The sequence below is a fragment of the Perca fluviatilis genome, chromosome 1 (genome assembly GCF_010015445.1).
Source record: "Perca fluviatilis chromosome 1, GENO_Pfluv_1.0, whole genome shotgun sequence".
NCBI lineage: Eukaryota > Metazoa > Chordata > Actinopteri > Perciformes > Percidae > Perca > Perca fluviatilis.
The window spans coordinates 21107083-21130747 of record NC_053112.1 but is presented as its reverse complement, the minus strand read 5'-3'; the positions used below and the strand labels follow the sequence as shown (position 1 = coordinate 21130747).

Genomic DNA, 23665 nt, shown 5'->3' with positions numbered 1-23665 from the left:
AAAGCAGAGTAGAAAATATCAGAAGAGAAAATTTGCTTCAACAGTATGCAATGATGAAAGGTATGAGAGATAAGCAGTGATCCAAAATGGGATGAGGACGGTCCTGATAGCTATCCCGTGAGGCCAATGAGAGGCTTTGTGAAAGGCCAAATCAGAGCCAAGCTGATGACAGCCTCTGGCCTATATGATCGGTCGGGAGCAGAATGTGGTCGTTAGTTATACACATGCATGGGATTCACCAGATGCTCCTAAATGACTTAATGAATGTCCATACGGTCAGAGATGGTTTGTGCTGATTTTAGTCTGACAGCAGCTCAGACTCTATAAATCTGTGTCATCCTGAACATGTGACCTAATGCTATCATGAAACTTTCACATTTAACACAAATGTAGCTTGGTTTAGTACAAAAAGGTCATTTATTTGTCCAGTGATTGTTTTATGCAATAATAGAAGGTCCCTGACCTCATGTGGAAACACGTCACAGACTTTCCACATGAAGTATGAACCAGATGTTACATAGATGCATTTTATTGAGGAGTGGCAATACAAAACAAAAGAACCAAAGCAACTGAATGATTCATTTGAAGGCTCTTTTTCTTTGGCAGAATATTCCCTTCAGTTTTGGAAGGCACAGCAAACTAAATCCAAACAAAACCACAGTTTGTGACTTAAAGGGAAAGCCAATTCAAAGGGGCTGAAACATAAGAGAAGATTGTGAAGAAACAAAATAGAAAAGCAGAGACCGCCAAAAAGGCTTCTCATCAGAGTCAGTGTTAACACTCATTATGTTGTGTCATCCTACTGCAGCCTCTTCCTTTTTTTAAGAAGCAAATACACAGCCGTTTTTGCTGAGTTACTATAGCAATGAAAAAAATGGTTTGTTGTGAGAATAGAATTTTGTACAGAAAAGTGATGGTGGCTTTTTGGGAGCTGGCAGCATTGCCTGGCTAATAAAACCTTGTATACAGGCAATATGAATTATAAAGGCTGTCCAGTGACATTTTACTGTATGTCACAGTCACTCAGACTGCATTGTAATGACGGTATGGCACATAAAATATAGGCTATGCTGTGCATTTCAGGAATCTTAAACAGCTTCGTGTTTGATTCTCAGAACACAAGCTTACCTAATCCAACATCTGCCCCCCCCCCCTGTCCTCCGCACACCTGAACAGAGGTGGAGTGCGGAGTTGGGCGCCACGTGCCACGCGGTTAGAACTGGCTTGGATAGTAGGGGTGCGCGAGCTACGCAGCCACGGGTCCCGTCCGCCACACAGGCTTATCGCGCGCCAAAACCGAGACAACACGGACCGACTGAACAGGGAGAAACAAGAGGAAAAAGAATAAAGGAAAAGGTAGAGCAGTGCTTTCATCAGCGAGTCTTCTTCGTGAAGGTAATACATAATTTGGTCTGTGTTTTTTTTTTAAAGATAAATGTCATAGTCGACATTTTGCGCAGAGATAGGCGCTGTTGATTGTTTCCACTGGATTCTTTGTTTGTTGTTTGTTGTTAAACTGAGGCTTGTTTGCATACTTAAAGAGTCAAAATGTCCTTGCAATCATAATGGAAGTACAAGCTTCTGCTAACTTACATTCACTCATTTTACGCACATTTCTGTGTGAAGAGTGGAATTTACTCGCCGTAAACACATGGGACACATGGGATATGCTAATCGAGATATAATGCACTGTTGTTTGAAGAAAGAGAAAGAGGTGTGGCAACTACTCGTTTTTAGGATGAGAGGAAATTAAAAGAGAAAAGGAGAAAAGGAGAAAAATAGAGAATTAAATAACTTTATGTAGTCTAATGCCATACATACAGTCGCATTCCGTTTCGTTCCGCTTTCGACGGAAAATAACCCTCATTTGAAAAGAACTTGACTAGAATACGTTTACATCAGATATTCCAGCGCCAATAAAGACGTGTGCAAACAGGGTTTAGAAGACATAGCTTCCACTACATTCTCGTGTAACAACACGCTCCTTGGACTGACTGACTGTTGAGCATGGGGACGTTAGTGAGTAGTTTCAGCACCGCGGACAGCGACTTCAACTCAAGCCAAACATTAAACGGCAGGTGAAACAAACAGCTGGCTCTGATTACTTCACAGAGGATGTAGCCAACAAATAGACTCCGACTAAACACACTGATACTACTGACCAATAACTGCAATGATGTTTTAGTTTTAAATGATTCGAAAAATACTGATAAAATCATGTACATTCACAGATTTTGTTTATTCTGCCTACCTTATAATCTGATTAGTACTTAAAAGTCTTATCACATTTTATTTTTACCACTTGTACCGCTACAGTATGGTAATTACAAAACGTTGAACAACAGTAAACAAATATGTATAGTGAGGCATTGAGGCTGACAAACACTCATTGTTCCAGCCAAACAAATACTGTTATTGCACAAATTTAGACTGAGATGGTGTGGGCTGCAGAAGACTTTGGCAATGTCAGAAGAAAAAATGATTTCTAGCCACTGTTAAATACAGGCTGGCAACTCCTGAGAGTTGTTGTGGACTTGTTGCAGTGAGACAGATATACTAGCCTATATTAGGTCATCGTTGTCCATGCTATCTGGACAAATCGTGCAGTCCTCCACCCTTGTGTCTTGTTAACTCAGCAACATCACTGTTCACAGTTTACCAATGTGTCACTCCTGCCAACAAGAAAACACAGGTCACCATTAATAGAAATGTCTGATAAAAAAATTCCATTATAAAAACATTAACATGCTTGTCCTCAATGTGTATTGGGCTGTTGGTGTTGTGGCAAGTTAGTTCACAAAAAGCTTGTTCAATATCACAAGACAGACTGGAGATTCATTTTGTTTTCAGAACTCGATGTAGAGAATAATTGGCTATAATTAATTCTGTAAATTCCTGTTGTTTCTGTTTAGTTTTTTGTCATGAATATGTATTCATTAAAAAGGTGGCTGGCTTAGTTGTATTAGTGGGTACTGTTGTGTTTTCCTTACTTAATCCTTAAGTAACTTTACTCACTCTTCTTAGAGTGTATATAAAGCTTGCAGAACAATAACATAAATGTGTTAAGCACAGTAAGTAAGCATTCCCTGTAGCCTCAGCCCACTCACTTGGCTGTACCTCACTGGTTTCACAGACTCAAAGGAACATGCTGATGGGAATATCCTCAAAAAGTAAACACAGTGCTCTGACAGCCAACAGAGGTGTGACAGTGATCCACTTTTTTAGTTTTAATTTAAATAGGTAATATATAGCACTGTGGCTGCACACAGACTCTGGTAGTCTGGAAGTCCTGCACAAATTTCAAACAGTTCTTTCTGGACGTGGACAAATTATGAAGCTGTACAGTAGAAGCATTTATGTAACACTTATAGAACACGCATATACATTGACATATTTAGGTCACATATCTGTCCTTCCTTGTCTTGTGTGTGTTTGAGTGCATATGACTGTGTCTTATATGTTGTGTATTTATATATTTTATGATAAAATCTTCTGTGATGTATTTCTGCCTCTATGTCGTTCTCCTGTTTTCAACTGTATCGCCAAACCAGCATGTAAAATGCACTACCAAATAGGAAGCACTGTTTTGGGACACACTCATCAGTCCATTCATGCTTGATTAATCCGGAGGCCTCTCTGTATAGTGTTGCCTGGCGACAGGCCCAAGTCAAACACTTATAAATGGGAGTCTTGTTCTCACAACAAACACAGGAAAATGGATGTTAGTGCTGTGGGTCACTGTTTTTTGTGCCAGCCACAATGGAGTGTGAACCCTTTTAGAGATCACTACTGTGTTATTCATTTGTGTTTTATTAGATTAAATAGACTCGTCTGTCATCTTTGCTACAAGGATTTTCATGGAATGAAAGCCTTTCAGGATAATTGTCCCTGACGTACACCAAGTTTTGATAAAGCAAACAGGGTCTTTTGCAGTGAAGACATGTAAGTTAAAGTCTTTGTTCAGCCTTCTACATTTTGTAGTTTCTATTACTTATCTATGATCAGCAGAAGATATTAGAAATGCAGAGAATAAACTGACTGACAAGCTACCCGTACACTTTCTGCTCAAGATACTGTATGAAGGAATACGCAGGGGATGACAACTCAAAGCCAAACCATTTTGCTAAAAGACATAAGGGAAGTGCCTTTGGAACAGCATGAAAGGCTTGGGCTATATCCAGAGCTGCCCCATCAAATTAAGATGATCTGACGACATTACAGATGTACTGTGTTATGATGCAGTCTGTTGTAAAGTCTTAAGGGCGAGGGAAGAGAACATGTTCTATGTGAGGTCAGCTGGTTCAACTGTTTATATGCAAATGTGTTAAAACATTTAACAGCCAGTTGACTGATTTTATGCCCTGAATCTTGTGATTTTACTGTGGAGAAGAGGTGAGAATATGACACAAAAATTTCCACTTCACTCAGTGTCTTGACAGCTTGCACAACTACCACCTCTGTCTGCTGTTCGCCAGATGATGGACTTTAATTTGCCTGTTTTCACAGTTTTGGTAGGCCTTCAAGGGAGGGCTGAGGCATCTCCAAAATTAGACCACTGAGAAATCATTCTCGCTTGCTAGCTCCCTACTGGAGGCTAGCACAGCACAAACATAATGGCTGATATATGATAGAATATGGGAAAAAATATCCTCTGTGTTAACTGCTGGGGTACCAGACAAATCAGCAATGGCTGCTATTTTAAAATTGGAAGAGTCCTTGAAAACGAGGAACATACCATACCAACTTTACTTTCAACTTTACTATCCTAAAAGAAATATGATCTGCAGCAGGCATCAAATCACATCAAGGACCATGACAAACATGTAATGTCATTTGTGTATTTGGTAAAAACAAATACTTGCTCTAGTCGACACATAATCAAATAAAATCTTTGCATGCAGGGCCTAATTTAATATGCTTGAAGTGGGGCGTGTGTTGCAACAACTTTATTATAGTCATTTTGTAAACCAATATTGGGTAAGATCCTTAACTCCTAAACTCTTTCAATAGAAAGAGTTTTACTTCTTCAGAAACACAAAATGTAAAATTGACAAAGTGGGAACAATATTAATGGTGAAATGGCTCTTTAAGATTTGCTTGACAGAATGTGTGGCATGTCTTGGCTTATTTCTATACAATGAACTGCCATATTTACTATTTATGACTTGGAAAGACAGGTTGTCCTTGTCGTAATTGTCTTCCTTAGAGTGAGTAACTAGATACTACGTACTGTATGCGATATATAGGGTAGAAAACAGGTGATACTTTTGTAACTATGATTGTTGTATGAAATAGTCGCATTTGAATTCATAATGTCACTGTTGCTATGTAAAAATGGTTGTAAAATCAACCATCTGTGTCATTTATATTATTCTAGCTTTGCTTTTAACACTGGAGGACATTTTGGACAATCAAAATACAGAAGAATACAGCATTCTTTGTAATACTACTATGACCGGTGACCCACTCCCTCTGTATACCATAACAGTTTGTGGGTCAGTGAAATGCGCTTTAATGTATGATGATCTCAACAGGCTGATGATGCCTGATGATAATCCAGCTGTGTCTGTGGCTTGATGACTTACCTCCTCTCTCATGCATTGGACTGCCATTGTCCTCAGCCAGCCCTTGCAACATCAACCAACAGCAACTAACTCCCACAGTGTTAAGTCTCCTGTCTACAGAAGCAACAGAGGGACTGCACTCCCTCCTACAGCCACAGTAGCTGGGTCAATAAGCATGCCAAAAGAGATCCATGCTGTGACACCGACAAACCCTCAACAGAGACAAATTCAAATTAGGGTGTCAGTTGTTTTGCAGTGACATTCAGTGCTTTTTTTTAAACACAGTCACATGCCTGATTCATCTAGTTCAAGTGTTTTATTCTTAAACTAATTTCATTAAGTCAGACAAAGATGAGGTAAAAACAAAATCCAGTTAATCATCTTGTCTATCTCTTAGTGTTTACTGCAGCCATTCCTCTGTTACTAAAACAGTTGTCCCACCAGTTGATATATTGTTTATCTTTGCAATTGTTTAACTATCAATGCCAAAGAAAGATCACTACATTCAGAACCTTCTGTAGCATTGCTGTGTTATATAGTAGGCACATCTCAAAATCTACTGCTGTTTCTATATCATACAACATTTTTAAATCACAAGATCACATTTGCCTATCTTACAAGCTGTCTTCTTAAGCCATTGATTATGTTTTACAAGCCTTTATATTCAATATTCTTTTTGCCAGAAAAAATACAATCTAAAACTTAATGTTACACTACGGGTCAGCTATGTTCTTGCCCTGCCTTCCTTTGACCAATCACAGATATGATTAGCTCTGGAGGTCTGGGTTTCAACTTAGTATTCAACAACAGTTGAAAACGAGTGAGACATCTGTGTTACTCTTTGACAGGAGGATAGGTGTACGATGGCCTACTTTTGGTGATGACGTGCCCTTTACTCTCGCAGTGGTGTGCTTGTGTCTTACTTGATGCCAGTGGCTTTGTTCAGTACCACATTAATGGTTGAACATGCAAATATTATCTGTTTCCTTTTAGTCAATTCCTGTTGAAATTTTTTTACATTAAGGATATTATAGGTCTTCTGTAAAATTTGTAAGGATAGTTTTGTATTGTTAACTTGATTATTGTAGTTTTGTTTTTTGCACAAGAAGAATATATTTTTAGGGTGACAGTATATTTGTAAAGCTTCTGCTAAAAGTTCAGGCCCAGTCTATGTTTAGGCAGGAGGGGACGCTATTTTAGTCACAGGTTCAAACAGATTTAAAGGAAATGCTGATGTTTATGCAGGCGAGAGGATGTTTGTGTGTCTGTTTGCAGGCAGGGAGGACCACAAGCCTTTTTTGTTAGTTTGCTGTGGCTTTGAAAATTTAATGAGAAACATTTCTCAATAATAATAATAAAACCTTTTTTCTCAACTGAGATCAGTCGTGTGTGTGTGTGTGTGTGTGTGTGTGTGTGTGTGTGTGTGTGTGTGTGTGTGTGTGTACCAAACGAAGCAAGACGAGAAAAACTGTTTAGCCAAGTCTATGTTCAAACCTGTCCGAAACCATATCATCTTTGATGGATCCAGGAAGCAGGTAAACATAATTTACAAATTTGGTAACTAATAAGCCTTTTTCCCACCTGACATTTTGATCTCATATAGCAGGAGAAGCAAAGGTGTATCTAATAACATTCATTATGGCTCCAATACATGTAGGTATCCAAATAGCCAGTGAGCCAGCACACACAATAGCTGGTCTCTGCATATGGCATCCCTAAATGGAAGGAATGCAGCAATTATAAATATAATTAATTAGACATTACTTTGTCCACAGCACTGGGAAATGCTAGAAAATATTTTGGGAAATACTCTTCTCAGAAACTGGCACTTTAGATGATGCTTCAGAGTTCTGTCCTAACTCTTAATTTAGCTAAACTAAGCTACCAAGGTGACAGTAACTCAGCACTGCTTGTGCCTACTTTAAAGTAAAAGTCATTATCTTCACTAGAAAGCTTTTATTGTGAAACAGCTACACTCAGTGTGTCATTCCGCAGCTCCTCCTAAGTGTGGTGCATTGTTCTTAAAATAGACAAACTTCTCTTGCTTGACATCATAGTGGGCTGTTTTGATTTAGATACATAGGGAACATCTGGTTTTGATTTATTTCTAGCTGTCTTGAGAAAATCTCATAGTCCATGCAGTGTCCTCAGTTGGATACTGTTTGTGTATCACTTTTATTTATCAGGTGTCAGTCTATCTTGACCCCCTCTGGTTTTAACCATGTGAATAGTGTTTGTGTCAAAACCTTGTGGCAACAGCTATTGCAACAATAATCATTATTTGTCTGGTCTTTAATAGGTCACAGGATAGCAGCTGTATATCACAGCAAAACAATTCTAATCATGAGTGTATTTATAACACAATAATTTACAAATGTATCATCAACTTTTAAATTCAGACTCAAAGAGCAATGTAACATAAATATCGATGATAAGTGTGGCTATTTTAAGCATTGTCGCTATCATTGCAATATTCTTCTCTATTTTTGTAGGTACTTGATAGGTACCACCAGCCTAAATCACTCTATTTTCTCTTTTAGTAATGATACCATATTTTTTAAAGTCTATATTTAGGTACAATCAGCACTTTAATGTGTGCTTTTTGTGCTATATGACTAAAAACAGCCCTCTGGTTGAGTGCAGTGGTACAAAAAGGTCTATGAGTGGAGAGTATGCATCTTGTCCTGAAGTTGTAGCTTGATGCTAAATGACTGAAAATAGAGCCATGGATATTATAAATGAATGTCCACTGATTGCACCATGGTCAAGAATAGCTGAGGTATAATGATAGTCTTTTCTCATTAATGCTGGTCCTTTGTGCTTTAGTGAACTCTGATTGCGTATACATGCATCTCAACTGCTTCCAATCACCATCAGTCCATTCTCAAGAGACAGGAAAAAGACACTTATATTCAACATTAGAGTTAGTGTTCTTTTTTACACTACGTTTTTCTTTTTTGAAAATTAAATAGTCACATTACTTTACATTACATCATGCATGTTCTGAAAGCTATTGTCATACTCATACATATATTAGAAATGTAATTTCCCATTAGAAAATGAAAGAGGTCCAACATGCGTTGCTCTATTATTCCCAGGTTATCTAGGATGAGTAATAATAACTGAAAGCATGCATGATTGCGCCGGTGCTTACCCATCCAAACATACATACAAACACGGTCTGGAGTGTATGCTTAGCCAGCGCAAAATATACATTGAATATTAAAATTAGATGATTAATCTGTCTTATTTTCCATTATAACACATCGTTTTTATATATTTGTATGGTGTGGCAAAATTACACTGGCTACATGTGAGAAATACCCAGAACCTGTCTAATCTAGAGATGCAAAATTTAAACATGATTAATGCCAGGGCCTCCTCTCTACAGAAAACATGCAATTTGGTAAAACATTAGTTGCTGTGTCTTCTTAAAAGCTCTATTTATAACCATGAGCAGCACCACACCTCATCCCTTCTACATCTAACTGTTCTGTCTGTTGAACAACTTGTTCTGCACTGCAAGCTGGCAGATGTGTGGAGATTTCACTACTCTATTCTACTGAGGCCTTACATCCAGATGGATACATGCATTTTATGAAAACTTTCAAATCCTTTGACATATTCACTCCATCTTTCCAGTTTCACGTGGGTGCTCAATATGGCAGCCCACTGAAAAAACTCATTATGTAAAATCAATTCCTTTTGTTACGTATCCATGTAGCCAAGCTCCCCAGCACTCCAGCTTCCGGCAAATGTGGGCATCAGCTACCATACGAACAGATCCATCGCTTTGTGCGATGAGCAAACACATTCATACGCTCACACCATCTGCATGCTGCTGCATCACTAGATGTAACAGAGCGGAAGTGGATTCATACGAGATATTAGAAGCTGTGTGTGATTATAGCAGAACGTGTAGGAAAAGCAGTCTTATTATTCTCTTTTGAGCATTATCAGTGCTATAAGTTATAGTGTATTTTTTTCTGCAGGCAGCAGGAGGAAAGTCAAATGAAAAACTTTACAAAATGTTTTCTTCAAACATGCCACATTAAGTCTTTGGCCCTGCACTATGTGGTTACTCAAATTCTAAGAGACATGGAGGAGAGGGGATCTTTTCCAGATTTCTTTCTCAGAAAGGAGGAAGGGCCTTTTTTAAGGCTTTCTATTATATTATATACATGTGCCTCAGGTGTACTAGGAGGAGTCCTCAGTGTCTGTACCAGGCAAGCAAAAACACAACCAAAAGCAAAACCACACTATATACAATAAAAATACGAAAACACTAGCTGCCTGGATACACTTTGTGACATGGTCATACAATGTCAATGTGATAAGAAGTTGTGCTTTTGTTCAGCTATTGTATGACGGTGTCACAGTTTTTTAAAGCAAAGTGTGACTCAGTACAGTAAATGTCTTTCTTTCTGCCTTTTTTTCTCACTTGTTTCCTCCAGTTTTCCTATTCTCTTCCCTCAGGAACAATTTGAAACATGTTTTATAACAACTTGCTCCCCTTTTATTTTGGGGAACTTAGTGAAGATGTTTTTCTTTATTTTCCTCTCCCAGCTCCCCTTTCTGCCGGCGGCGCCCCCCCTGCAGTTGAGGCTGTGGTATGAGCCTATGTGGCAGAAAGGCGCTGACTTTGCTGAGCAGCGTGTTCGCTGTTTGCGCCCTGGGCCTGTTGGGTATCGCCGTAAGCACAGACTACTGGCTCTACCTGGAGGAAGGCGTCATCCTTCCCCTCAACCAGACCAACGAGATACGCATGTCCCTTCACTCTGGCCTCTGGAGGGTTTGCTTCTTGGCTGGTGAGTTAGTATGAATTCTGAAACATTTACATAAAGAATATTCCTCCCTCACTCCTCAAGGCAAGGTAAACCATAAAATCTATATCTCATTTCAGTCCGAACTTCTGTTTTTATTCAGATACAGAGCTTTATGACCAATTGGATAGTGATTCATTTGATTGTAATCACTGGTAAATACTGATTATAATTCAGCATTTTAGATGTTTAGTCATCCATGAAGTAAGTTTCACAGTCAGCCTGACCATTTAGTTCCAAACAGAGAATCTAATCTAAGGATAACAAAAGTAACAAATGCAGGTCCAGATTCACCAAGATTCCTGTGCAAGGGTAGTTTGCACATATCAGTTATTCACTTAGAAATATATGCAAAGAAACTTCTTGCACAAACAAACAAACAATCAAACTTCTGGCTAACATGATTGCTGCCAGATTATCCAGCTGTTTTCCATGAAAATATTGCATGGAAAGTCTTTCAAAGGATTATAGGTGTTTTACATAAATATTTACAATAATTTGTGAACTATCAGTGAATTCAGCACCACCTCGACCTGTATAAAGTAAATATGCATATGGTCTAGATAGATTAACAAGTCATTAACCATGACAGTTTGATAAATCTGGGCCTCAATGTCTATAGTTTATCAATATAATTTCTATTGCACACACACAGTCCCCTGTGTTTCTTTACTTGGTGTTTGAACACTTGAACATGAATATTTTAACTTTGCCTTAACCTCTGTGCAGTGATACAAGTTCCTTTCATATTTCATTTCAACACTCTACTTTAATATTAGGGTACATCCTTTAAAGTGTCAAGTATTTTTATTCCAGTTGAAAGATTGGCTTTGCTAGATGTCTTTTCTCATGAAGTGGCTGACTGCTATTCTGTGGCACCAAAGGCACTTTGGATTGATTGATTGATTGACTGTCTTTTCCTTTTCCTTCTTCACACACGTATTTCCACAGTGCATGCTTTAACACCTCTTTGCCTTTCAAAACAGTGTTCCTCCCCAGCTCCAACATCACAAAGATGATGATTGGAAACACTGTCTGCTTTATTCGTTTCTTAAAGACACAGCCCTTAGAGCAGACATAAGTAGGGGGGGCGCCAAGGAAAAAAGGTTGGGAACCACTGCCTTAGAGTAAACCAGGTATCAACTATTGCTCTTACCCTTTGCTCCCTCTGGTAATGGCAACATTAACTCTTCTTCCACAACTGACCTGCTCCATCCTGTTTCAGGGTTTTTTATTCAGTCAGGCAAATATGTAGGCAATCCAGTTGTGTTCAGGTAACAGATGTTTTCCTGCTATAGCAGGCCATTGCTACAACATACATTGAGTAATGGTCCAGTGTGTGTTTTAGTGGTAATTGAGTGGCCTTAATTCAATTCAATTGTATTCATAGTGTCAAATCATAACAGAAGTTATATCAGGACACTTTAGAGATAGACAGAGACCCAACAATTCCCCCAAGAACATGCACTTGGTACGACAGTGGCGAGAAAAACGTCCTTATTGCCTAGTTAACTATTCTAATTGAACCTAGAAACAATTACTGAACACTATCACAGTATGTTGTTATACAAGAGAAGTGAACGAGGTTGAATAGTGTTTTGGTTGGTATTGATGTTGGTTTGAGTTCATCGAGTGTTTGGCTGTTCATTCCAGCATGAGATCAAGTAGAGGATTTCTACAGCCATACAGCCAGTCACTGTTAGTGTTGTAAACCATGTTCGATATAGGGCACTGGACTGCTTATGTATTGTAGGCTGCAAGGCGTGTAGCAGGACTACCCATGGCATTGTGTAAATACATTTATTTTAGCTAGGTTTTTTATTTTTTGCATTACCTACCCTTCTTGGAAATGAAAGTATTTATTTTTTGTACTTCTTGTAAGCATATTTTCCCCTTCATACAATTCTTCACATTAGCTGCCTGACAGCATTATTGAAATCACATTTTTATAAATCTTAATGTATTTTCATCTAATCCACTTTGGATCCAAGTGTTTTTAATTGCAAGTTTGGAATTGCTGGAGTCATTCAAGATTTACTTAAAGTGAGCTATATGAAGCATAATTAACATATTGCAGTTACATTTGAATGGACTGAGAATTATAGTTGTCATTCTGAGGTGAATAAGAAAACCCGTACAGTCACGCTACAACAGGAAGCTTGGCAAGTGTGACTGTTAATGAGGAAGCGCTCCACATCTTTAAATGATGTTTTAATAACCCAGAGTAGGGGAACCCCAGGGAACCAGAAACCTTCTATTACACTACATAATGGCTGGTTGGGTAGTGACTGACTTAATACCAAAAGCAAGAGTGCAGGAGAGATAATTCACAGACTCATGATTGCCTGCAGTTGCCTGATAGTTCTTACCCTTGTTGTTTTATTTGCACTCTTTCAGTCCTCAATCATCTAGATTAGTCATGATGCAATCAGGGATTTTAAATTCCAGGGTTTCTGACAGGAAGTTGTTTAGCCAAAGTGGTACCACCCAGATTTTGGATTTCATCTCCTGATTGATTCATAGTTAATAAATTATGAACAAACAAAACCACACTCATAAATACATACTGTAGTATTTGCTGTGTGAAACAGCCCCTCTGCTTTTTTCCCCTAAAGGTCAATGTTTTATTCAATAAAACTGCATGGCCAGCCTCCTGTATAAAACACTGGGGGAAACCTTGAATGCTCATGTCCTTATTCAATATGTAATAGATTTGTGCATGGGACTGACACGTTAAGCCATTACCTACCTGATGAAATTAGTTTTGAGCCAAAAGCCAAAACACTACCTCTAACTAAAATATTCAACGCTAACCCCACTTGACCCTGAAGCCAAGTTTCAATGTCAACCTCTCCTTCTCTGTCTCTCTCTTATGCACCTATACACACACAAAAGCTGAATGGACTGGTTATAATCTAAAAATGCAATATTACAGTGAGTTCATGGTCTAGTCTGCTTTTATATTTGCATATCTGTCAAATGACATAACTTGTGCACAGACTGCAAGTATTAATACATAATTCTACTAATTTGTCAAGTTCAAATTGGCAACAATTACATATTTTACTCTTTATATGCCCTATCAATAACTATCACAGTCTGACTGACCTGAACCAGTACCAGTATGCATTGTTCCAGTATATCAACACATAACATGCATAATGAAAGCTAATTACATATGCTGAAGAACCACAAAATCTCACCTAATTCAACACCTCATAGTGTGCGGGGTTAATGAAGTGTTGAGAAATAACATCACTTACTGCAAGAGTGTATATTTGTGTGTCATTGTGTTTTGGTGCTAGACTTTGTACTGTATGTGTCAAATTGTTAAAAGGAAAGATGCTAAAAATCTAATGCTGGGTGTTCCTCGCACAAATACTGACAGCAGAAATTGTGTATAGTATGAAACAAGCTTTCGATTCCATGTTCAGTTCACTTGCTACTTGGTGTGAGGTTATTTTTAAGTGGTATCCAACAGCTTCACAGAGAAATAAAATGAAATTGTATCACAACCATTGCATAAAGTTTACTCATGCCTGCACATGAAGTTTAGTTACTGAAAACTTGACATTTACAGTCATAACCTTTTAGGTATTATCATCATGCAAAAGCGACAAGACGTATATGTATTCTGCTGTACATGCTTCTGTGATTGACTTTACTTTGTCACAGTGATCTAATTAACTGTTTAATCAGTTGTGCGGTATGGAGGATATATTTATTCATAATCCAAATTGAAAGTCTAAAGAGAAAACCTGATTCTACTCAAGATTTATGTGAAATTCTATTGAATAAATTTCTTTCCCTGTCCTTTGTTCCAGGGGAGGAGAAAGGCCGATGTTTTACGATAGAGTATGTGATGCCCACTAACGTCCAGATGACCTCTGAGTCCACTGTTAGTGTCCTGAGTAAGCAACTATTCACACTCCACTATTATATGAGAAATAATTTCTGTTTGGTGAAACTGTTCAGGCTCTCAATGTTTAGATGGAAATGTTTCATTATGAACCAAAGTGAACTGGATGGTTAAAATAACACTAACAAAATGATCCAAAATCATGATCATGATCATAACTAGCTATTTACCTTTTTTTCTTTAGTTTGACAAAAATGATCTCATGTCTATTCTCTGATCCATTAAAGTGGCTCCAAAGTGGTCTGCCTGCTAGTTTCAGCCCCAAAGTTAGTTTGTTTTAAGTCCTGCATCGCACTAGTGGACGGTTACCAGGATGCAATGGTGCTGATATGAGGATGCAATATAACAGCAGAGAACAATACGAGCAATCCTTCAATTTGTAAAATAAACTGGGCATCAAAACCAAGTTTTAGCGCACTTACGGGTGTGACTGGGCTGTATTTCAAAATTTGAGAGGTGGGTAAACGTCCTTTACGTGCGTTTACCCTACAGCCTACAGCCCTGGGAATTCAGCTCCAGTCTTCCGTGTTTGGTTAGGCACCGGCACTGTGGTGAGTAGAACTGGGGAGATGGCCTGGACCTTGAGTGTAATACGCACTGAAGTAGACAAGGTTAAGGGAAATCAAAAAAATAATAATTCCAATGTGTTTATTCTGAGCACAAAAATTTAAAGTTTCAACACTTCAACTGACTTCTGAGATGCAATGAAATACAAACTATTGATAATAACTAAAAGTATCAATGGGGGGCTTATACAGTATAATACTGCTGAAAAGTGATTGTTGCCCAATGGTTGTGCCATAAATTCAAGTACACTTCCAGGGGCACTGGTACAATTAAGTTAACTGTATGCATTAGTTGTAACTCTTTATCCATAACTGAAGCTTTTTCTGAATTTGCCCATGTTTCAGGCTCCACATGAATCCAAGAAGACTCACTTTTACTTTATTTTGCCGTGCTAACAAGAGTTTATGTGATGTCGGATTTCTAGATTGCAATAGGCAAGTTCCAATACACAATCCAAACTTTACTCAACTAATTAAATAACCAGTTCCATTAAGATTATGGCCTTAAACATCTGCTCCACTTAGCTGGAGGGTTAACATGTGTAATGGAGAACACAGTGGGGATCTGGAAAGTATTACCTACTAATTTTTCTTCTGGGAGGTACTGTACCATTTGCTCACAGTAGGGAGGTCCAGCTTCATCTTGATATAAATAAGAAACCATGTCCTACACTAAACCCATGCGATGCTGCATAGACGAGTAAGACCAGCCTCAGTGGAAAACCTCATGCTGACTCTAAAAGGGAAAACTTTCATAACAATTTTCATAAAAACATCACTGAAGAAAATGCACACAAAATAAAGAAAAAAGGTTTGCGTTTGGACAAAGTAGTAACAAGTAGTATAATCAGTACATCTCAAATCAAATTCAGTAAAAGTTTTTCAGTCCAAAACAAACCCTGTTTTTCTTGTCTTCTTCCAGAGATGATCCGTTCTGCCACACCCTTTCCTCTGGTCAGCCTCTTCTTCATGTTCATTGGTTTTGTACTGAGTAATATCGGCCACATCCGCCCCCATCGTACCATCCTGGCCTTCGTTTCTGGAATCTTCTTCATCCTGTCAGGTACTTGTTTTGGCTTTTATTTACAACATCTCCATGTCGGTGAATCAACAAACACTTACAAACATACAGCATGCATGTAAGTAGGTGAACTTGTGCTGAAAATCTAAAGGTTAAAATTATTTTTAATAAACATAGTTGTCATGTTGTAGAGTTGGTTTAGGTCTAATCTGTGTCACTTAGATGTAAGAAAAGAGCACAGTGAAACGCAGTGCTATTGTTCTAATAAACACTGTAATCGGTGGATTCATGGTTTGTTATAGTTTTCATAGATTTAAGCTCCCTCTCTCTCTCTCTCTCTCTGCGTCCCTTAGGTCTCTCTCTGGTAGTTGGTCTGGTGTTGTACATCTCCAACATTAATGATGAAATGTTGAACAGAACCAAAACTAATGAGGCCTACTTCAGCTACAATTATGGCTGGTCATTTGCTTTTGCTGCCATCTCCTTCCTGCTCACTGAGGTAACTGTTTCTTATCACTTTTTTTCGGCTTGAAGGGTTGGGTTAGAAGAATTGACTTAAGCCTTGCCTGTCAAGGTGCTTGGAGTATTTTATTGATGTGTTGTGATGTTGCCTGTGAAAGTTCATGCTTTCATAATTATGTTAACATACTTAATGACAGCAGTGGCATTCATTTCCTTTTGCTATTTATCACCATGATTTACAGTACATTTAGGCATTTAACAGATGCTCTCATTCATGCTTAAATTAATAGATAAAGTCACCTAAAATCTGCCTTTTTTGTGTGAGAGATGTAATCCGTCATTGTTCACAAAAAGGACAGAAACTAAATGCATCACATATTAGGTGTTTGCATCTTTTAGTGTCTTCATTTTACCAAATCCCTTCCTTCAGATATGAACAACTGTAATTTATTGTGTTGTGAGAAATAGTCCTCATAAAAGATGATAATTTAGGGTTTATAAGCTGTGATTCCTATGTTTATTCCTTTTCTTTTGTGGATAATTGTTTCTGCCTTTCAACCAAGCAGTTGGGTCTGCAAGTTGCTTTTGATGCTGTTAGTCATTCACTATAATCTGTTGTCACGCTGACAGGAAATGTTGAATGAGCATTATTCTTTTTCGGTGAAATTGTGAAATTGATGTCATTTAAAGCGCAGGAAGAGAAAGAGAAGAAAGGAAAACAATCCACAGTGTTACAACACATACATGCACCCTGGCATAAACACATTCAACAAAGCCATGATACAAATACTCACTTTAGGGGGTTGATTTCCACTGATTGTTAAACGGCAAAATCATAAATCATCAAATAATTGCATAATTCTTTAATTGGCAATTCTTTATTTTTAATGAATTAAATGATTAATTTAAATGGTGGAAAATGCTGTTATGTGTTTAGTTTACAGTGACCTGAATTTTACCCGCGTTTGTGAAAAGAATGTATTTTATTGAATAAACTTTGTGTCTCTTTGCCTCCATTCCTCCCCAGACGGCAGGTGTCATGTCAGTGTACCTGTTCATGAAGCGTTACACAGCAGAGGAAATGTATCGGCCCCATCAGGGCTTCTACCGGCCTCGCCTCAGCAACTGTTCAGATTACTCCTGCCAGTTCCTCCATCCAGACGCCTTAGCCGGGCGTGGTCGCAGTGCCTCCGCCATCTCCTCTGAGGCCTCAGTCCAGATGAACTCTCACAACTACCCTGCTCTCCTCAAATGTCCTGAGTATGAACAAATGTCCTCCTCACCTTGCTGAGGCAGAGGATGAGTTGTTGTGTTAGCACAGTAGGGGTCATTTTTATCTATCTGGATTATGGAGTAAAATTGACAGATAATTTGATATTATCCAGCTTGAATCGCTTCCCTCTTAAAGTGTCCTGACTATGACCTGATTCTACCCTCCGTACTGACAGTTTCTTATTTACACTTTTTGCTTCTATGGGAGCAAAACCTAAGTTGAAGGCTAGCCAGTTCACTGTATTCTGAGCTAACCTGTTGTGTTTCAGGTAGAGATGTTAGAGGATGAGAGAGGAAAGAGTTGGACCAGGTTGTAGTTTTAGTGATAGGTGACTAGCAACCTGCACAACTGAGAAAGGTAGGGTGAAGTTATCTGAAAGGAGTAACTTGAGTAGCCTCAACCTGCAGTGAGCAATTCAACTATTTGCTTGTAGTAGCCTACTGCCACAATCCTGATAACTTTTTGACAGGATAACATGCTACACATCTGAAGACATGGAGTGTTTAGAACTGGATAGGCAACTATTGTATGTGCAAATGATGCAGAGTCTGCAGGTATAATGAATGTGAATTTCAACCATTCAAATATCATTTTATTTAACATGCCGTTTGATACACAAACTATTTGACTAGGGTTACAGGCTGGGATAGTTGGGTTTATGACAGATGGTATTTGACGTTCCATATGAACTTCACCTCTTACACCACCCTCTGAGTTTTTCTGTATCAAGTGTGTCAATTTGCAGATGACACTGGCTTTCAGTTAACAGCCAGAAGTACTTATATTCCCCCTTTAGGTCCTTTGTATAGGAGCCATTAATTGTTATACAGCCACAGGTGTTTTCCTAAACGTTTTAAGCTGTAACTGAAGGGTGGAAACACTTTGCTTTTTTTGTATTTACATATATTATATGTGGTTAGATTACACCCTGTGAAATTATTCATTCGGAAGCTTGTTTTTTTGGTCCCTTTCAGCAGTTTAAGTATTGACACCAAAGGAAGGGTTTGTATTACATGCTGCTAGTATGAGAAATATTGTTTTTAAAGGCCTACGTCTGAATATATGAATGGTAATATAAACTTTGAGTGTATTATTGTATATTCTTGTAAAGTAAAGGAAACAGCCCAAACAAGAAATGCTTTATTTTCTCTCATAACAAGTTATTAAGAAAAATACAGGACTGCTTTACATTGTTTCAAACAATACAGATGTACATAAACCTTATATGGTATCTGAGAACCTATGACTCCTGCATATGGTGGTCTAAAAGTGTATTTAACCAACATTTAAAAAGAAAACAAGCAGTAGAGGGGCAACATGTTTGATTGTGTTGATCAGATTAGACAACATTTGTTAAACATTTAAAGAAGAAGAGAAAGCCAATGGGGTGAAGATGGAGTTTGTGTGCTTATAGGTTTTGATGGAGAATGTGAATGTGGTGGTATTAAAGACTACTTTGATATGGAGCCATTGTGAATAGAAGATATGCTGAAGGAAACATTTATGAATGATTTTTTTGTTGTTGCATATAGTCAAATACCTCTCATACAGAAATATATTAAGCCAAATTATAGATGCATATATTTTTTCAATTTAACCCCTTATAATGACATACATCCTGTTATCCTCAGTGTGCCAAGGAAGAAGTTGTATCCAGGTTAAGTGGCTTAAGGTTAAGTATTGAATATATACATGTCATGCCGTGTGAGTAAACATATTACAGAGAAGCATATTGTCTTGTGCAATATTTTTTGTTAGTTTAATATATTACTACACTTATAATTATTGTCATTATTTAATGTTGCATGGTGTGAACTACACATATTATTAATGGCATGCAACATTTCATCACTGGATCATGTTATTGCACCTGCAACACATGTAAACAAAACAAACAGACATAAAACTAATAAACACAAACTGTGCCAAGCTTTGCTCACTCTGTGTCGATATATAGACCAGTTTCATTTTGTTTAATTTGAACACTGTAAATATGAAATCATCCGTGTGTATATAGGTTAGTTTTGTACATACACTGAAATACATGTAAAAGATATGGTTAATTTGTGAGAGTAGTATATTAATCTGCAGTATATGCATCACATTGAGAATGTGAGCTTTTGCATAATGGTATATAACTGTATTCAGATGGTGTCATTGTCAGACATGAAATGTCAATATCTGTGTATTTTTTACAATCAGAGTAATTTTCATGTTAAATGTGCAATGGAATATGTATACTCAATGAAATAAAGTTTAATGGGATTTGAGAAACAATAGCTTTCTTCTTCTATCACTGCTTATGTCCCTGAAATATCTGCATTATAAAGTAATAGGTATTTATTATATATATATATTTATTGTGCATGTGTTATAGCACTGAATGAATGATGTTCATCACTCAATACCCTTTTAAAAGTAAGATCCAATTTTGGGCTGATATTTATTACTTACCGTTTTGGCAAAAATGAAAAATATTTATATCACAATAACAAAGCCCTTAACAAGTTCTAAGAACGCCCATTGTAAGATTACATAATAAAAAAGACATCAAAAACAGCAAAGCATTCTTAAATAATTGTATTAAAATCAGTTATATAGGGCTGCTGTTACCCAATCAAGAACAGGACAGCAGAAAGACCTGAGACGGTGCATACTTGAGCTGCTCATTGCTATTGGGGCAGTGAAAACATTGGTTTGGTTATCTGATGTAATGCATGTACTATGTTACAGTGAAAACATGTCTTAGTCATATAAGAAAACTTACTTTCAGTAAACTACTTGTTATGGTTAATGTGCAGTACGGTGCCACCCTCTGTTGAGACAGAGCAGAAATGCATATCAATGAAACACTGTAGGTGTAGATTTATAACAAGCAAATATTAACTATTGATCAGATGCCTATTGTTTTTGTAGTTTGGTCGCACAACTAATGGATTTGCCAAAGACCTGGCTAAAGAATATCATGTAATGTCACATTTCTTTCCCACTGACTTGCACTGCAAGAGAAAACTACTTTGAGAACAGAGTAAATCCTCTTATGGGTTATCAAACCACATTAACAGGACTCTCCCCTAAAACAGTGATAAGGTTACATCACTGTCACAGAGAGTTAGACAGAGTGAACCACAGCGCTGCTGACTGTGAGAGCTGGCACTCATTCATCTTGGTGAATGAGATGTAGTGGGGGCTATCAGCAGGGTGGAAATTGCTAATCTGAATCATGTCCCGATGCGCCTACAAATTAAACGAGCAGTTTCATCTATTGACCTGGTGAGCTGGCACTTTCCCAAATTGATTACCCCCAACAATGAAACCATGTGTTGCAAAGTTCACTGTTGGTGATAATTAATACACGTTTAGTGGTACACTCTTTAATCTTAATGTACTTACTGTGCCTGGTTTGCTTTACTTTTAAGGAATAAAGTTTCCCGTGGCCCTGCCTAATGAGTTTTAATATTTCTCGATATACAGTATATATGGTGGACAAATTTCTTCCTCCTTCAGAAGCTGGCTCTTGCTGATGAGAGGTGGCCCATTATATCTTGACAACAGCTCCATCTAGTGTAATTTATGTGGAGACACATAGCTTCCCCATGAGTAAACACTGTTGAGTTACATGAACATTTCAGAAGCCTCTCATTGTGGATATTACAGAGAAGAACTCTACAGTCCCTAAATGTTTTCATGTACTTATGCTTCATGTAAAATAAGAGATGCAGAGCACTATGTCATTTTCAGAGTGGGAGTAATTCTAACTGATTTGATTTGACACAATTTTTTCTTTGCACTTTTACTGTTTCCCAACTGAAGTATAAGGTTCATTAACTACATGAAACAAAAGTTGAACCGGCTTTCTTATTGAAAAGCAAGTGAGGCAATGTGGTGGTAACTTTTCAAAATGTACATGCAATGGGATTGGATTTTAAAATGTTGTTTACAGTCAAAAATAGATTTTGTGGTGCTTGAGATTGAAATAAAGTCATTTATATAAACATTTGTATTAGGTAATCCGTATACCGCCTTTCTGCACTCATTATGTTAACACACGGTATACTAGAGAAGTAAATAAATGTTGTCTTTTACATTTTTTCATATACTAATATGTTTTAGCCAAACAACAGTAGGTAATGTAACAAACAGATGATCTATTTGAAGACTGACAATATCATTTTCTGATTATATTATTTGCCTCTGTCTAAGTGTTGTTTGAATACACTCAAAACTCAAAGGGCTATTGTGAGATTGACCTTTAATGGTTGAAGAGTAAGTGAACACTGCACTGCCACATCACACATGCCACCCAGAGGGCATTGAAGTTCCTCTGTATAATGTTAATTTAAAGAAAATTATACAAACAATATTTAGATATTATAAGAGTAACCCATCTGCAATGTTTCCTGCTCACACAATCATTATTCATTATGCTCAATTAGTAGGCCTGCTTTAGGGCAAGTTTTCACCCTTTTTACACTTGTGCTCCTTTTGGGCCCTGCCCCCTCACTCTGCCAGAGGCCACTGTGTGGTGTCTGTATCACCAAGTGCAGAGGATCCTCTAGAGCAGGGCTATTCAATTAATTTGGAATTGGGGCCAGTTCATGAAACTGAGGCAAAATAAGGGGCCGGAGAATATGAGTAATTATAGTAACAAATAAAGAAATTACAACAACATACTGAAGGAGTCAATATATTTTATTTTGTAAATGCAGAACAACATATGCACATTGTGATACACTAAGACACACAGGTCCAAGACATTGTTCCATTCAAAAGCCAATACAATGTTGAAAAATCGGAGACACAGACAATTAGAGAAATGCAATTAACTAACAGAAAACATCCACTTAATGGCACATAACTGTACCAACTTTACAGCTCATTATCCTCAATTGACAATGAGGAGATACATTTCAGTGTTACAAGTAAAGAGGGAAATAATCCTCAGAAATATCAAACTGTCCCCCTTCTCCACTGGTTGAAAACAGAAATGCAGCTAAATGGTAACTGAATACAACACACACTTTTTCCTTCTAAAAAAATAAAATAGACTGCCCCATAAATCCTCACATGGACTACTACTGTACTCACTTTTGTCCAGTTTGAACATAAATCAGACACCTTAACAATCAGTCTAGGTCAGCCATATCACAGATATTTAAGATTGCAGTCATTTGAGTGACAGGCAACCACCAACAAAAATAAAACCAAAGTGCATATGTGGTACAGAATAGAATTAAAACAACATAACAGTGCATGGCACTTTATCAAGGCAAAACATTTCAAACTGCATTCAGCAATAATACTACATCAAGAAAAACATGAAGTGCATAACATGGAGTGACAAACATGTTAATTGCATCATAGTGTTCAAAAATCCTCATTTCTTACTTGACTAGTTATGCCTGTTACCTTGCATGTAGTTTGCCAACATTTGTCATCTAATGAGAGAAATGGCATTTTTTTGACTTGGCAAGAGCAATGAAGTCAGGTGTATATGTTGTCAGGGCAATGCGCAAGCAGTGTTGCAGATGCTGGTCAGTGAGGGATATGCGATTGTGAGATTTAATGGCATTCATGTGTGAGAATGATGACTCACAAGTGTATGTTGAGCCAAACATTGTCAAAAGAAAAGTGCAAGACCCCTTGAATGTGGAAATTTCTCTCAGCTGACTTCATGGGTCCAGAATTTATCAAATCCTGCCTGCTGCAATGACTGTCGCAAGTCATCTGATGACTGAATGTCAATGATTTCCAGTTGAAAAGACCCCTCATCCAGTGACGATACCAGCTCCTTCCCTTTCAATGCAAAGTCTGCCTCAACATTCACACAGAAAGGGTCCTTCACAAATCTCATCACTTCACTGGAGATGCTGAAATCCTCAAACCTAGTGGCAAAGTTGTTTTTCAATGAGTCAATAAACCCTGACATCACCTCAGTAATTTGCAGGCCAGATTTCCTCAATGTGGGGAAGTGGAGCATCTTGGCTGGACAAAGATCAGCAGAGAAGACTGAGAGCTTTCTTTGAAAAGCATGAAG

The 23665-nt window shown here is 37.8% G+C and overlaps 1 protein-coding gene across 1 annotated transcript; it reads left to right on the top strand.

Annotated features, from left to right (window-relative positions):
• Window positions 1-1043: 1043 nt before the first annotated feature.
• LOC120568141 (voltage-dependent calcium channel gamma-5 subunit-like) lies at window positions 1044-19905 on the top strand. The gene is made up of 6 exons (XM_039815441.1): window positions 1044-1395; window positions 10131-10372; window positions 14212-14298; window positions 15795-15935; window positions 16247-16392; window positions 17383-19905. Exons 2-6 carry the CDS (start codon window positions 10177-10179, stop codon window positions 17644-17646), a joined length of 834 nt encoding a protein of 277 aa, XP_039671375.1. The 5' UTR covers window positions 1044-1395; window positions 10131-10176; the 3' UTR covers window positions 17647-19905.
• The last annotated feature ends 3760 nt before the right edge of the window (window positions 19906-23665 follow it).